Source organism: Seriola aureovittata, chromosome 13 (assembly GCF_021018895.1).
Source record: "Seriola aureovittata isolate HTS-2021-v1 ecotype China chromosome 13, ASM2101889v1, whole genome shotgun sequence".
Lineage (NCBI taxonomy): Eukaryota > Metazoa > Chordata > Actinopteri > Carangiformes > Carangidae > Seriola > Seriola aureovittata.
This window is the reverse complement of record NC_079376.1, coordinates 12,407,501-12,425,621: the sequence shown is the minus strand read 5'-3', so window position 1 is coordinate 12,425,621 and position 18,121 is coordinate 12,407,501. Positions and strand designations below refer to the sequence as shown.

Genomic DNA, 18,121 nt, shown 5'->3' with positions numbered 1-18,121 from the left:
AAAATACATATCTTAATAATTAGCTGCAGGTGCTGATGTTCTGGTTTGCTAAGGTTTCTTTTTTTTTTTATTGAAAACAAAATACCAAGTATGTTGACAATAATTGTGATAAAAATAGACAAATTTCAAATATTTATTGAATTCATGTCCTTTCTTACACACACCTTTACAGAGCACAATGGCACAATGGATGCCTCACAGGAATATGGCAGTGTAGCTTCTCACAAAAACTGTTAAAAACTGTTTAATAAGCACATGTGTAATAAGCAGCTATATAACATTCCCAAATCACTGCAGACATAAGTTCTCATGTGATCAAAAAGCCATTCATATTTCAAAGTATGACTCATCATTTTGCTTTGCAAAGTACAGTAAAAAAATAAATAAATAAAGTAAAATTCATTAGAGTTGAACAACTGCCAAACTTCACAATATCATGGTCTTAGAAAATCATCAGGAGCTGATTTCAAATCACTAATGAGATGCAAATTTTATTTACAAGCAGTGGTGTGGTGTCATTTTAAACTGACATTTTGCATGACGGTAGACACAGTTTCACCTTGGATCACTGCCACAATATTGCTATGATAATGTAAAGAAAAAAAACTGAAGGGACAAAAGAAAGTTCCACATTTTTATACCTTAAAGCTGAAATCTGTAAAAAAAAAAAAAAGAAATTCTGCACATTCAAACTAGAGCAAAGATGAAAAAAAACTGGTTGCAATGGTTGTTGCAGAAAAAAAATGCCGTTGAGCAACTGAACTAGTTGTTGGGAATATTACTATATTACTAATTGAATGAAATAACATGAAATAGGCATTTTAGATCAGACTTGTGAAACCCAACAAACCCTCTCAGTGGCAGAGTAAAGACAGAGGAGCACATCATGTTAATATTATAGATTTCAGCTTTAAAGCAATAAAAACGTGTCATCAGGTTTGTTTCTAAGTCATGTTTTGGCACATTTCACAGTCACAGAACAGTGCACTAGGGTCAGGGCTATTCTACAATATCTCTACTTCACAGTTGTACCAGAGCAGAGCACCTCGTCTTTTAAACTGCCTCTGCAGTAGAAGTCTCAGTCACTCCAGAAACGGTAACCTGGGCTACTTTTACTCGGGCGTTTCCACAGCCGGCTCCATCTTTCCCTGCCCCGCCTGCTGTGCCTCTCACACTCTTGCTGTTCCAGTCACTCTCAGCACTGGTGTCCAGAGTCTGCGTCGCTCCTTGGCACACACGGCAGATGTTGAGGAAGGCCCTGCGCAGGTCCTTGCTCCTCATGGCGTAGATCACAGGGTTCACGGTGGAGTTGAGCAGACACAGCATGCTGCAAAAGGCAAAGACAGTCTTGATGACATCGTTCACCTTTCCAAAGAGATCATAAACCATGATGGCTAGCAGCGGGCCCCAGCAGATGATGAGGGCCACCAGGATCAGAACGAGGGTTTTAGCCAGGCGGAGGTCCATCCGAGCCTGCTCGGGCCTCACTGTCTGAACTTTAGTCCCCTCTGCGGTGTAGACAATCACGCTTCTCTGGGAGCTGCGGCTCAGCATGCGGACGGCGTGGTGGTGGGATTTCCAGAGGATGAACATGTAGGCGTAGATGATGAACAGGACCAAGATGCTGGTCATCCCGATCCAGAACATCAGGTACTTCTGGTCAATTAGAGGGAAGATGTCTGAGCAAACAGAGTTGAGGCGCTTGCAGTTCCAGCCCAGCAGTGGCAGCAGTGAGATGACGATGGAGATTGTCCACATCATACTGAAGGCAATGACTGCTTTAGTCTTCGTCACGATGCGTTTGTATGCCATGGGCCTGTGGATGGAGATGTAGCGGTCGATCGCCGTGAGAAACAGACTTCCCACAGAGGCAGTGAAGGAGGCAATGACCCCGGCCAGCTTAAAGAGGAAAACATTAGGGCTGTCCTTCCTGTGGAGGACATGGAAGTCCAGGAAGCTGTAGACAAAAATGATGCTCCCTATCAGATCAGCCACAGCCAGACTGCCTATGAAGTGGTAGGATGGCCGAGATCGAAGCGTCTGCGAGTGCAGGATCACGCACAGCACCATTAGGTTCTCCAGCACCGTAAATGTACCCAGGGTGAGTGCCAAGATAGCGACTGCGAGCTGCTGACCAGGAGTCAGAATCATAAAACACTCCATGTTGTCCACAAAGTCTTCTCCGCACTGTGCCGGTCCTCCGCTCTCCACAGAGGTGCCATTACCCAGCAGAAAGTCTGATATGTTGGTGGGGAATATGGGAGAGAGGCCACTGTAAATGACCTCCTTGTTTCCAGGGACAAGTCCAGGGAGGGAGTTACTAATGGAGGCAGAGCGAGGTTTCTCAAAGTGGAATTTGTTCTTGATCAGGCTTGGGTCAATGGATGGGTCGTCGTAGCTGGCGTCATTGGAGCCAAGATACTGGACACCTGTTGTTAACGTGCTCATGGTGGTGCCTGCTACCCTGTGCAGAGCCAACTTCATGGCTGGTTTGTGGCTGTAGAGATGCTCAGTGGAGAGGTGTGTGGTGGTGAAACAGCATTAGAGCCATGCAAAAGCACATCTATGAAGAAAAAAAAAAGAAAAGCACAAATTCTTTAAGTAAAGAAGTCATTCAAAAATGAATAAATACATCCTGTTAGATTAAAATGTCCAAATATCAGAGTACATTGAGTTTCATTCATATGATTAATATAGTGGAAAATGAATTTGTTGCTGGGAGATACTGGGGGGAATCTGTGTATCAGCCAGCTGACTCTGAGAGCAGATGCATCCCAGACAATAGTGGGAAACTGAACAGTTGATGACAAACCTGTGCAGCCTCGGGGGAAATCACTACATTAAGTATGTAGGACAGCCAGGGCTTTCTTCATAATTAAAGGAGGTCATTAAGCATTAAGCTTTTCTTTTTTTTCAGTAATAATCGGATTAATTAGGCATCAAGGGAGAAACGGGATAAAGAGTGTACATATATGTCCAATGATCCATTTTCCAATTTGATGTCGGTAATGATGATGTTCATTAAGAAACAGTTAGCTGAACATGGAGGTTTCGGAGTAAGATGTTTTGTTTTGTTTTTCTGAAGAGGACAACAATGTTGGCCAATTAACCGCTGCTAATGAAATACCTTCAAGTTCGAAAGAACAAATATCTCTCATGTTGTCTCTCTGGATCAAAGCTTTAACGCACAAATGGGGCAACAATACTATTGATAAGAAAAACGAATAAAATAAAAAAAAAAGCAAAATTAACTTGAGGAGGAAAAAGTGATTAAAAAGAAATAACAATAAAAAAAAAAACGTACCTTGATTTTCTCAGCACTTGCATCGATCCATGACGCAAAACAAAAAATTGAACTAAACTGGGAGTAAACCAGTTACACCCGCTGTTGTCGTCAGTCTTCACCAGCGGTCACAGTAACTCCAATCAAACAAGAGGCCGGTGAGAAATTACAGCTGTTGATAATTATCACCGGACACTGTCAGTGTCAGCCACAGTGAAGCCAGACAGGCAGGCGATGGAGTGAGTGAGTGAGTGAGTGAGTGAGTGAGTGTGTGTGTATGTGTGTGTGTATGTGTGTGAGTGAGTGTGTTTGAGGGAGCGGGCGTTTATAAGGCTCCGCTTTGTGCGCCTGCTGGTCACGTGGTCTGAGGTGTGTGAGCGCAGGAGGAAGCGCATCCCTGAGCATCATCCACAACTAGAGCGTTTGTACAGGAACAAAACAACAGCCGGACAACAACAATAACAACAACAACAACAACAACAACAACAACAGGATCTGTGTTTCAAATAAATGGCTTCTATGTCTTATGTCTTTAAAACTGCTTACTAAGTCTGTAGCAAATGTTATATGGGCTCAGTCTCGTTTTGTTGTTGATTAGACCACAAAGAAGTTTTAATTCATTTCTTGATTTATTCATAGGGACAACACGCAGCATTTCTGTAGATGTGCCAGTGTTAGCCAGGTTAGCTTGGATAATTTTCAGCTCCAGTCCTTTGGTGAGACGTTCAGAAACGTAGATTACAAGGTTTGACTCCCTGTTACATCTCTCATCAACAAACTATTATAAAACTCCAAAACAGAAATCCAAATAGAAATAGAATAAATATTGTTAATACCACTAAAAGACATAGAGCATTTGAATATCAATGAATTTCCCCTAGGTCTTAGGGGATAAATAAAGTATCTATCTATCTATCTATCTATCTATCTATCTATCTATCTATCTATCTATCTATCTATCTATCTATCTCATTGTATAACAGTTTTACAGCTGGGGTCTCTGGGATCCCAAACAGAGGTAATAGGTTATTTTCTGTAGTTCAGCACTCCTGTTCATATGCAGTTCTTTCCAAATTTGAAAAAGTGATTAACTATCACTGTAATAAAACAATATTAAATCTGTTTCTGAGCAGATAATGAAAAATGTCAGAGATAATCCTTCAGTAAACTCAGATTATTTGTATTAAATATCACAGCAAAAGAAAAATCCCCCTTTGGACCGTGGTTTTAAAGTAATTAAGTACATTTACATAAGGAACAAGTACAATTTTCCACTTTTTTGCTTCTTCCTACGCAACTACATTCCAGAGGGAGATATTGTACTCTTCATGCATATTTGTGTGACAGCTATAGTTACTTCACAAATACCAATATTATGATGAGTGTATAAATGATGGTGCTCTGTTGTACGTATAACTTAACGTCAGCATATAAAGTGGTTTAAATTAGCTCCAGCTTGACATACAACATTCACATGCTGCTTGCATGTTAATGCATAGATAAAAAAAAACAGTAATATAATATATATTGATGTTGCTCTGAAAGGCCATTCTGCATAATGAGTACTTTTATTTTTGATACTTAAACAACATTCTGTTTTACAGATGACAAATATTACATTTTCATACCTCTATATATACTTTGACTGAAGTAAGATTTTGCCAGCAAGATGGTGTTTTTACACAGTGTTGCTATTTTTAATGAAGTCAAATATTTGACCTCTTCCACTGCTGCTTTTGGAATATGAATCTTATGCTTATTTGAGTTAATATTAGCTTTTTCTCATGTTGATAATGGAAAGAAAAAAATCAGTACCGTGTCGTTTTAGTGCAATTTTAACGTCACTGTGTAACTAAAAGTCCATTCTGAATCTCCTCCATATTTATCTATTTACTTACTGCAGTTGAGGGCACATGCACACTCTATTAAGAGTCCTTTTCCTGTCCTGCGCAGCTGCGCAATTATTTCCACTATGCACTCCCAGCGGAGCTATCTCCCAAATTACATGTATCTTGTTGTGGAAAATACATGACATTTGGCGATGCAACATCATGGGAAAACAATGAAAAGCACTGCTCATGATGCCAGTGCCTCCAGTTTTGGCAGAACAGAAGAGGCTGAGGAGTCATCCAACTAATTACTGAACACTTGTTATGCTGCGCTTGAAGCAGATTCAAGCAGCCATTGATCATTTGTGGTAGAACAGTAAATCCAATATGTCCTTTTCATGAAGATAGTTTACACAGACCGACAGAGTGAAGCGTCTTATTGATGACGAGTGATTGTGGAGTCCATCTGTAATTCATTCAGATATATAGTATGTTCAGTGACTTCTGTTTCATTGCTCTTTGGTGTTTTCTTTTCGATCAGGATAAAGTCTTCATATGGTTTTGGCTTGAAAACTTCATCTATCATCTCTAAAAGCAGGGGGCAGAGTATTGAAATCCACATCCATCATAATAATTATCATAGTTATTTCATTGTCATACAAAGAGCTCCAGTGAGAGAGGGGGAGATTTCCAAGACAAAGCTGTCTGTGATGACAAAAGGCCTCTGTGTGACCGTAACAGCGACTTGTAGAAGTTCAATTTTTCTAAATCCTCTTCCTCCATGTGGGCAGGGCAGTAATAGGCGGCTGCTGCTGTTGTTTCACGTCCATCAGTCATTGATGGTGAATATTGCAAGTGATGTACAGTGATTGATTTTAGTAGGATTCATGAAAAGCACCACGGTGCATCCGTACAGTGCATTTCATATTGATCCTTCTCCATTTACAGACAGTTAGTACTTGAGTGGCTGCCTACATTATGAAATCATTACTTGCGGGCCACACAGGCTGTAGTCCTCCAAAATCGACACTTTCGAATAATACACATGCAAAAACATGAATTAAAGAACATTTTCATCAGATTTGTTTAAGCTAGTGCATGTCCGAAAATTAATTGTGTGGAATCAGACAGTTCGAAATATAGTGGTTACGCACACAGCATGTTACCAGACGAGACTCTGAAGCAGGCTGTCTGTCTCTGATGTGTTTGTGTCGAGGGGTTGAAGAGTGTGGGGAGGGAGAGAAGTAGAGAGGGAGGGAGGGCAGGCGGGTGAGGAGGAAAAGATGCATAAATAGAGAAGGGGAGGAGGTTGTGGCTGAACACTGACAGCTCTTAACTGTTTCCTAATCTGCCACTTCTATATTCTGTTCCTCCCCAGCTGGAGACACTTCATATTGTGGCGCCACAGGATGAATCTGAGTTTATGTCAAGTCGATTCAACGGGGAGAAAAAGTCCAAATATAATTTATACTAAATTCATTCACTTTTGCTTTACACGTTTCTTCATCCGAAGCTCGGAAGGAATCGTGCATCATCAGATATCATCAGTCAACAGCCGTCTGCATCCTCATTATTCAGCTCATCAGTTAATTATGTGTATCTACCTGGCTTCATTAGGCAACTCAAAAGTGTTTGTTGATCTATTTTTTCAAAGACTTTAAATTAAACGCTCAGCTCTGCACCCAGGATATGACATCAGAGAAATAAACAGGGAGAAGTAATGTGCGAAAGTTCCCTGTCATGTTTCTCTCCTGTGGCACGGATCTATCTCGCAGGGAACAACGGCACAGCAGAAAATATGACAAAGTTGTGACTTATTGTCGTCTGTGACTGAATCTCTGCATAGATGGGGAAAAAAACTACAAACTCTCTCTATGAATACACTAAAAATATCAGTATAAAAAGACAGACGATGCATGTTCTGACTGAAGACTAAATAAATAATCAATCTAATTCAATGCATTCCTTTTATTTGAGTTGCTGAGCATGAATTTCAGTCGCAGAAATGAAGATCAGACAGACTAACAACATAATGGTCAGTGGATAGAATCCCCTTCATGCACCATTTAGTCATATAAAGACCTTTTTTTTTATCTCAGCAGAACACATTAGTAATCACAAGGACTTAGCAGGTGGTTCAGTGAATGCTCACTTGCGGAAATACTATGCAAATGGATGCTACAGGCACAGATGAATTACTCAGGCAGCGGTGCGATGCTTCCAAACCGCAGCTCAGCCGACTAGTTTCTCTCCTGGTTTTCATGAAGAAGAGCGACACGACGGTACGCAGTAGCCCCGCAGCCTCAGGAGAGGTGGGTCACCTTCATGACTAAAGATGCACTCATGAGACGTTTATGAAACTCCAGCCCAAGAGAAGCAACAGTACAGTCTGGAATCGCCTTTCAGTGCCACTGGCTGATCCACAGCCAGAGAATAATTCATTTGCCCTACACCCAGCTGCAGAGCTGCACAGGCTGACGAGAAGCCCAAATGGACCTGACTGCCATGACACCAACAGACTCACATGGCCCTTTTCTGTCAGGGAGAAGAGGAGTTGTGAAATTGAATTTATTTTTAGCCGGTTTCATCCCCTTGTTCTCAATACTGATTTCCCGCTCAATATGTGTGGCTTTTTTTTTTCTTTTTTTACTCTTACTCTTATGCTAACCTCCAGTATTTGTTGTACTTCATTATCAGTGGTGGGAAAAGTGCTTAAAGCTGCAATAACTGGAAGTGTTTTACATTGATATGGCAAACTTGTTAGCATACAGTTACCCAAATATCTTCAACATACACTTTGATTTTTGGAGTCACGTTTGTAGTCCTGATTTCGTCTTCACCAACCACTGCAGGAAATATCTGGCTGGTTTAGCTGCTAAATGCTGCCCTGTGTTCACAAGCTATTCGTTAACTTTTGGCTGTCTATCGTTTGGTGCTGATCTGGCCGGTTTTAGAGCTTTTTTTTTTTTTGCTGAAAACCATCCGGAAAGTGAAGCAGTGGGAGTGGAAGGAGTGAACCAAAACAGTAAACAATGAGCTGAAAGACATCAAAACTGATGGTAACTGCATTTAGTAAGTTCTCTGTGGGTTTGTGACTGAGCGTCGTCTTTCAGATAAAAGAGTCATATACTAATTCTAGCTGCTTTAAATTCTTGCTTCATTAAGTATTACACTGCTGTATAGCTGGTTGAAGTACTTGGCGTATTGCTGGTGTTGCACCTATTAGAATGGAGAAATACAGTGACATGAAAGGGAACATGGAAACAGTGGCCTCCTTTATTCACAAAATACTGAATGAGGAAGGTTGGAGTGACGCTACTGATCATTACACCCAACAAATGATTTTTGAGGAAGAAATATAGATAGATATGTGGAGACTTTCCATCACCACTGCTTGTAAAGGAATCGCAGTTTGAACTTGATTCCTACATTTCATAGCCACCACTAGTGCTTATCCATTTTCATTCTGCTCACTCCATCATGTTTATTCACCCATTACCGGCAAATGCATCCAGCTAACAATGTCAGAGTGCTCTCACATCCCAGAAGAGTTCTTTCATCACAGAGACATTTTATGTATCAGCTTTTAGCGGTATACAAGATGAAGAGACTGGGCCACAAATGAGTCGACATCAAAGAAAAAAACGGCTTAAAATTTGTTGAAGATTTGTTTTCTTGTTTCTCGGTCAGCACAGAGGTATAAGTTCCTATGTTACATCTTTAGAAAAAAAAAATTGTGTCACTGCTTTCTGTGTGGTGAGAGGAATTTAAATAAATAAAGGTGGGTTTTGTCACAAAAAGGGTGAACAAATATGGATTTGCACTGGTGCATTAGCTCACATACTGCAGGAAAACAAAGGAAGGATTCGAGTCTGAAACACACTGGTCTAAATGCATTTGTGGTGAGCAGTAAAGAGCAGTTTGACTTAATTGGCCTGACTCTATGCATGATGGCAGTTTTTTTCTATGAGCTGCACATGAAGCATTAGCATTGACTGCTGGTTAGATGTGGGTTGTGTGTGAAATGATCAGTGGAAAAAAACTAAATTGATTCATGAAAGAAAATGAACACCATCAGATAAAAGTTTCTCTTCTCTCTTGTTAGTGTTTTTCATTTTCTCTTAATGTTTCTATTAAAATCTCCCCACTTTATGAATAAAAGTGTGTCTGGCAAAACAGATACATTTTGATTATTTTGTGCAATCAATTATTTAAACCCTTTAAACCAAATGCTCTATGAATATTTCATTCAAGTACAACAGCGAGGTTACATGAGGTTGAATAAAGTTTGAGGGTCAATGTATCACATATACAGTGTGCAAAGACCTTCTTAGTAAAAGGTTAGGGTCAAAGATGAACATCAGTGGCAGATGACATTTCTACCTCGCTGCTTTGTTAAATGACATTTTAAGCGCTGTGATGATAAAAAATCAAGCTCCTGTGGTGGTGTTGATCAGTGCGTCAAATACATCTAAACCAGGCCTGAAAACTTCGTGAAAATGTGACATTTTTGCACGTTCAGCTGAACCAGTGTGTTCTGAGTAAAAGCTTAGCATTTTATTGAAGTTACAAACCTTTTTGTTCTTTTCCAGCTAAATTATTAGGAATTTACAGACCCTTACAATAAAGCATTACACAATGTTTCCCACTCGTAGGGATCCAATATCCACAGCATCGTCAATGTTCACCTGTAAGCAACAAATATTGTTCTTATTCAGTCCAAATTTAAAACACATCTATGTATGAATACTTGTGCATTTGATTTACTGTGTCCTGGTTTATTGCACTGTCAAGCCGACACATGCAGGAGTGTATTACTGCTGATTGAAAGACTGTTCATTGTGAAACCAAATTAACAAAAAATGATATTTGTGTATATCAGTGAAGCATGTAAAGGAGCTGATTTTGAAAAATAACAGCACATCGAGACAGATTTGATTCTAATCCTTGTCAGGTAGAGCTCATATCTCCTCCTCCCAAAGCAATCGCAACCATCTGGGCTGGAAAATAGATCGATGCCTACAGAGCATAAGCAACCCTGCTGGCAGCCAGCCAGCAGCTGATTCCTTCACTTTACACCTATAACCCCCCCACCCTACACTCACACACTTTTTTATCACTTCACAGCTTGTGGCCTGATTGGCTTCAAGCTTTCACATATGTGGATTAAACTTCGAATCATCTGTGGATATAATTCACTGAGACAGCACTGTATTGCAAAACCAGGATCAGTATATAATATAAAGTAAAGAAACCGCTCCTATACATTTTTTACCTTTCGTTAATCACATTTTCACTATTCACATGTAGTTCTAAGAAAATATTTGTCTGCAGTGGCTTTTTTTCCAAATGCTCATATCTAATTATAGTCTCTATGTTTCTCTCCCTTTACACCCATTTCCCCACTAAGCTGCTTCCATTACTATATGTATTTACTTGTCATCCACCCCCTTAAGTAGTAGCAGTGAAGCTCTGCAGAGAAGAACATCTGTCAATCTTATTTCTGACTTTCAAGCAGAGAAGACTATAAAAGCTGCACCTTGTCTTTGTTAGTATTTCAGGTGCATCACCATGGAGACTCTGCAGTGCCATAACTGTTCAAGGTCACCTGGATTACACTGTAGTGGGTGGGTGTGTGTATATATTCCTGTGTTTAACTCTGCAGAGATTCTCAAAAGATCCACAGTCAGTTTGATGAAAGTGTTTGAAAAGCAGTGGATGAATGTGTTGTTTTCAGGGTCCATCACTATGTCAGAATTGTTGTAATCCTTCAAGTCAGAATGATTTTTCTTTCCTTGCTGATGTTGTCTGCCATCCAAACGTTCAGCCTGATAAACAGCATTACTGATGAAATCCTTTCACATTATTATGACACCCTGGGAACCAGCAGTGATGTTTATAGCTAAAGGTTTTCTGTGAGTCCTCGTGAGCAGGTTCACTTCTGTTTGCCTTAAATTATTTGTCTGCAACATGTTATTGTATTTCTGTCAGTGGTTTTCCAGAGCCTGGATTCTTTTCACATTATTTTAATACATGAATGTGACAGATTGAATTATTATGCTTGCCACTGTATGAAACTGTGTGGTTTCATCAGAGGGTTAGTACCTGAGGTCATGATAACTCATTGCTTGAAAAATTCGCTCATATAGAAATTTAATTCAAGACCGCAGTCTGAACTGCTTTGAAAAAATGGTTGTTAAAAAAAAAAAAAGAGCCCTGCAAAGCAAATGTTACATTTACACTTAAAAGATAATGCTGGTGTCGATCTACATTTCTGTTATTGTTAACAAATCGCATTAAAACACCAAAACTGCTTGTCTGTGGCTCGCACCCTCGAGCCTTTTTGTTCCCACTGAAGATGTCAAACTTTTAAAAAACAGGTCATGAACATAGTCTGTACTTTAATTTTAAAAGCGGCTGCAGTTTAAACTTTCTAAACTAACATTAGATCAAATGACAATGTTTAATGTGAAAGGGGTTGCTGTGACAAATCCACATAACATAGCAGTCCCACTCGGCTGTACAGACCATTTTAGCGTCTTACAGCTATTTGTTTTGGTTTCCTGGCCTGAAACTTTAATGGTTGGGTTCACTCTCACTGCCCCCATGGCTTCATTTTTACCTGCAGCTGTCTTCAGCCAAAAAAAAAAAAAGCACCACACAAAAGACAGACAAACTGAGCGACAAGCTGGTGAGTGTTTAGCACTTAAAGATACTTTTCTCATGACGACCAAAACAGATGTAAAATGGAGGGTGAATATTGGACGTCCATCCATCAGATGGACAAAAACTTGACTTAAAATGAATTCCCATGTTGCTCCATGTCTCTCACGCACTCGCCATGTCAGCCTCATAAGGTGATGATGTCAATGCTGTGTTTTTGTTCTTGTTGCCAAAAAAAAAAGCCTCTAACAATTCTGTTAATGCAGGTTCAAAGAAGGGTGAATAATTTCCTGAAACAGCTGCAAGCAAAAGTTACTGAGACAGAAGTAAATAGTGTAATCATTTGAGCCACATTTTTTATTTTCTATTTTTTTATTTTTGCATCAGTAAGTATTTTAGGAGGCAGGCTGGTGTACCTTGGGACGAAGTGCCCATGTTCATTGTAATAAAGGAACATGTCCTGCAGTGCAGCAGTGTGGCTCTTTTGAACAACAGAGGATCTGAATGCACAGACATTACTTGTTAGTAGGATCAAGTCATTTAACAAGGGTGTGTTGAATAAATCTATATAAATACAATTTGTTGAGTTAAGAAAATGTAAATCATCGTCAGACTTTGACCATTGAATTTTTGTTATTAGTCACAAAAGCTGTTTTTCTTCAGGCTATAACTGGTCTAACCCAGTTTTGGGTTCATGCAGTTTCAACCCTCTTTGGTCTCTCTCAGATACATGTTCATGGATGAGGTCAAAGGTCATGACCACCAGAGTCAGGAGTTCATTGTTAAGTTTTGATTGATTAATGGTGTGTCACGCAAGGACACCTGTTCCCACAATGAAATCAGCATATGATCTACTTTATTCCTGATCATTCTCATTTCAGAATCGCTGAATGTGAGGCGTTCCGTGCATCTCACAGTTTGTGTGTGTGTGTGTGTATGTGTGTGTGTGTGTGTGTGTGTTAATGTGTGAGGCAGTTCGTGTTAGGAGGTCTGTGGCATCAGAGAAGGTGTCTCAATTATTTCTCTGATGTATGAGCTCTGGGAGCTTGGGACGGACCTGTTATTAAAGCTGACAGGTTCAGACCATAATCATTAGAAAATGGAATTCATGCGAAGTCTTAATGCATGCTATAAACGTATTAGCAGCGATTCTTTTTTTCATTTCTCTCTCTGAGGTGTAACTGCTGTCCAAACAGCCATCTGGTTCGGTTAACATTAACATCGCTGCTCTTCTAAATGATGGCTATAATATGTCTTTCATATTCGTAAAATATCAGAGACATATTCATTTTATCTAAAAAGACAAAAAAGATCCCATTCTCAGTCATGTTTTTATTTGTGTGTCTGTGTTTATCAGACTTTGCATGCTACTTGAGGTAACACCGACAGTGCTTCAATTTGTATGTTTTTTCTTTCATGTCTTTTTTTTTCTTTGTGGCAGCATGACCCTAAAGGTGCACATCTATCTTCCAGTCCGAAGAAATTGCCTTAGCGGTGTTGAAAAGCGATAAACACAGGGGAGCTGGAAACAGAGTGGCAGGAGGTTGGATGTCGGAGTTACATGAAAGGTAGAGTTTGAAAGTGTCTGTTAGTCTCTCTTTTGTCAGTAATTTGTTTGACCTTGAAGCTGAAAGCAAACAAGAAAAAAAAACAGGACATCCTCCTAAAAATGCAAAAATGCAGGTAATTATCAGAAAAACAAGAAGAAACAACCCACACAAGGCTTTTCGTTCCACAGAACAGCATACACAACATGTTTCTTTCCAGTTTACAAGCTGTAATAGTTATAGGTTGGAATAAGAAGTTTATCCTCAGGTTGTGGTTCGAGTGTGGGATCATTAAAAATTAAAGGGGCTCATCTCAAATGGCCTCCTATTATTTTATGAGGAATGCAAAGTAGATAGTTTTGCTGAGGGCAGGTTCAGAGGAAAGTTAGTGTCCAAAGTGGAAAGGGTTCCTCCTCTTGGGACCTTGAAGTTATTGGCAATCTGCTCATTAGTTGTTAATATTTCTTGGCCTGAGGATGCCACTAAAAGAAAGCTCACTGGGTCACCAAAATTATTAGGAATCATACTCTGAAAACTACAAATGACCATATACCAAATTTTGGTAGTAGCTTCGATATCTTGCCCTCATGTAAAATGTTGAACTAAGACCAATTGACTAACTGATATTGTCATCCTGATGGTATAACATTAGATTTTAAACTCATGTTTCTCAGATACAAATTTAAACTAAAGTGAACACTTTAGATAATAGGTACTCAGTGCCTATTTAATAATTAGAGAATTAAAAACAAATAATATTTTTATATATAAAAATAAATATATACATTTTATTGATACCATGTATAGCCTGGCATTTGTGGAAAGTCAAAAACCTCCAAATCACCAAATACATTATAGGATTCATCCTCTGGGGATCATGAATATCCATACAAATTGCATGTAAAGCTGCTCCTTAGTTTATAAGAATATATATAATTGCATATAACTGAAGTTATAGTCAAGTGCAAATATAACCTCCCAGATCACTAAAATAATTATAAATCATTCTCTGACATTCATGGATATCCATACTGGATTTCATGTGAATCTGTACCTGACAATGACACCTAAACATTAATAAATTATTACATATGCATCACAATGAAAACCATGTTTACTATGCAAAAACTAACAAGAAGATTCTGCAAAAACACCAACAGAACAAACGAGATGTAAAGTAAATAAGATAAAACATCGCTAAGAGGAACTATCTGCTCTTACTTCTGTGATTATGTCATGTGGAATATAAATGAGCCAAGCCCAACATCATGACCACACATCTGTTAGTGACAAAGAGATACAAAGCTAAAGGTCTTCACCGGACAATGTGCGCGTGTGTGTGGTTTTTCTTTGTTTTTTTTGTTTTTTTTTAATCAAGCTGTTATCATGCTTTTTTTTTTTTTTGGAGGGACAATCAGTGATTACCCAAAATCAGGAAACATTTTTCACAATAGTCTGTATATGTGACACTGCTGCTTCCCATTTTAATCAGCCTGTGAATGGCATCCTGTGGTGAGTAAGCCTGTCTTCACATCCTGTATGATGATTGTCTGATTGTTTAACACTGAGTCTATTATACTCATCAAATGGCTGTTGAGTCACACTTATTGTAAATTACAGCTACAGTAATTTGTAGTGTAATAATCAATTCATTGATCTTTGTTGAACAGGGAATCTATTGCAATTGAAAACAGCATTATTAGCCATTTTAAACCAATAAAATACTGACCAGTGATAATTGCACACTTATGTGTTATCACTGCAATTCAAGAAGGGGTCAAAATCTATATCCAGTTCATCACTGCTTAATGCTGTATGTACAGTATGTAGGGTTATCAAATTAATGTACAGCGTGTTTGTTGAATCAATACAGTGGTGTGGAGCTGTCTGACATATTGTATTGATTCATATTGTTTGAATAAAGCAAAGCCTGTGAAATAATAATTAGATTAATTTCTCAGTTGAAACCCTGTATCAAATGGACAGGCTGTCAGGCTGTGTTTAATCTCCTTCAAACATAAGATCAAAAACAAATGGAAAAATTGTCATGAGAGGGTTTAGCTTCTTGTGACAGTATCTGACACAAAATCTAATTAGACAAAAGCTATTTCATGAGTGCACATCATCTCACTTCACCTCCTTGGTGTGTGTGTGTGTGTGTGTGTGTGCGTGCGTGCGTGTGTGTGTGACTTTAGGAATATGACCGCAGGGCCTGTAGGCAGCATGGCAGGAGCAGGGTGTATTATAAACTAAGCTAAATCAAAGCTTTGTAGAGTAAGATTAATCTAATCTTTCAACTGTTTTGCTCAAATACAAATCACAGCACTGAGCCGAGCAGAGCAGCTTGATCTACTATGTACTAAAGATTAAAGTCTCCTCTTACAGTGAATCCAGTCTCAAATTTCAATTCTCTGCTTGCCAGTATATGTTATTAATGTCAGGATCAGCTATACCGATGGGGCTTAGCCATAGGAATGGTTTCACATTTTTGGAAATACCCTTATTTTCTTTCTTGTCAAGAGACAGATTGACAAACTGTATGGTAAGAAAACACAAGGCTAACAGCCAGTTGGCTTAACATAAAGACTGCAAACAAAATCCACCTAGCAGCACCTCTACAGGTCACTATAACAGAACTAATAACTTCTGCTGTGATTTGGCACTATATAAATAAAAGTTAACTTGACTTGACTTTTATATCCTGTTTATCTGTATTTTGTTACTTTTGGACAGAACCAAGTTGGCTTTTTCAAGTCTCATTGTAAGCTAAGCTAAGCTAACCAGCATTTACCATACAGAGAGGACCAATATACTTTCAGGCAGTTTGTTTTCTAGATTTAAACCAAAAACAAACAAAAAAAAAAAATCAAATTTGACTTTTGGACTTTTTCAATTTTTTCCTGGTTGATTTGAAGAATTAAGAAATGTAGTCAGGTGACATGGTAGTAAAAGTAAATATTTCAAAATAAAAGCCAAGAGGATAGCAGTGGCCATTCTGCAAAAGTGTAGCATTATGCAAACACAGACAGACAGACAGGCAGACAGACAGACAGACAGACAGACAGACAGACAAACAGACAGACAGACAGGGCTAAGTTGCAATCTACAAGTATCTATACTCTATCTGTAAGTATGATTTTTTTTTCTTTGAAGTCTAGTGTATGTTGAATTATTCCTTTAAAAGCCCTTTATTTAATATAAAAGATACTCCCAAAGGATTTGTTGAAATCAGTGACACCCTACAAGTGTCAGAAGAGGGCGTGTATCAAAACTGGGATCATGTAACCCAGCAACAGGGCAGCCATCACAAAAATAACACACCACTGTGTCTTTTGTAGCACAATAAATCCAGTTGTGTCAGCTGGGGTTTAATCTTTTGAATGCTTAAGTATTATTTATGCACAACAGGTCACGAGAGTCTGAAAGGAATATTAAGTATGTTCATTATTCAGGAGTAGCTATGAATCCGAGAGAGCCGTGGCAATCGCATTAGCCGATAAACACAGAGGACAAGGAAGACGCCTACGAGCTCCCGTGGGAGAGCTTCCAATTAACACTCAAGCTGTCTCGCTGACATGTTGGCTGGCTTAAGAATGTGAAGGGATGGAAAGACTGAAAGAGAGAGTGTGTTCAGGCAGATCCACTCGCAGAGAGAGAATGTATTATTTATTAGATGTGAAAATCATATCTGAATTACGGTATTTAGGTACAAAATTAATGCTCCCAAGACACTATGAATTTCATCTTTTATTTAAGATAAACAAAAGCTGTTTAAATGGTCTGCTTAACCTTTTTTTTAATTTTTTTTATTGAAAGGTATTGGATGGATTGCCATTAAAATTTGGAGCATTCATTCACATTTCCCTGAGGGTAAATTATCACCTAATAACCTTTTCTTTATTTTTTCTCTAGCTTCATCAGGTCAACATTAGTTAATCACCCAACACCTGCAAAACTAATGACATTCCCGTCCAGTTCAGATGTTCTCTGTCATTAGTACCAATTAGCAAAAGTTAGCGTGCTAACAAGCCAAACTAAGATGGTTACATTGTAAACATGTAAACAACGTTAGCACTGGCACTGTGAGCATGTTAGCGCAATAGTGGGCGCTGCCTCACAAAGAAAAAACTGTAGACTCTTAGTCATGCTCTCTGTCTAGACGAAGAGACAGGCTATATCATACTATACCATCACTATATAATTTCCATATATGAAATATATCTAAGCTACATATAAAATAAAAAGCTATATGTAAAAATGTATATGAAACCTATTACAAATAAGAACAATTTCATATATTGACATATATATCTAGCCCATACAAATATGTATGTTTATGCATGTATGTATATGGAAAATAAACATGTTTAAAATGAATGAGGAATTAATAATTAAACATACATAAGCATATAGAATTTTTATATGTATGTTGTTTGAATAAACTTGCATATATAAATTAAATATCGTTAACATATATGGTAGCAACATGTTATACAAATATTAGAAATTAAGTCTTTTTGATACTTAAAGGCTTAAAATATTTATTTATTTTGGGAAACTTAAGGTGGTTGGTAAATTACTGATATATTAAACAGGAAATCATAAACGATACTTTTAGCACGTTTTAAAAAATCTTGCTTACACTGGTGAAGAAGCCACCCAGTGCACAGTGTATGATCTGCCTGTCTCTACTCCAGACTGTCAGACCTAACTGAGGCCAGGTCCACTCTGACGAAGCAGTTTCCCTTTCTGCTCCCTTTATATGCCGAGGAGACTGACATTTCTGTTGTGTTGTCTCG

The 18,121-nt window shown here is 38.6% G+C and overlaps 1 protein-coding gene across 1 annotated transcript; it reads right to left on the bottom strand.

The window, feature by feature from the left end:
• Positions 1–125: 125 nt before the first annotated feature.
• On the bottom strand, positions 126–3,889 carry LOC130180199 (cannabinoid receptor type 1B-like). The gene is made up of 2 exons (XM_056393621.1): positions 3,305–3,889; positions 126–2,563 (listed from the first exon to the last, which is right to left on the bottom strand). The coding sequence occupies exon 2, from the start codon at positions 2,482–2,484 to the stop codon at positions 1,054–1,056; it is 1,431 nt and encodes a 476-aa protein (XP_056249596.1). The 5' UTR covers positions 2,485–2,563; positions 3,305–3,889; the 3' UTR covers positions 126–1,053.
• Between the last annotated feature and the right edge of the window lie 14,232 nt (positions 3,890–18,121).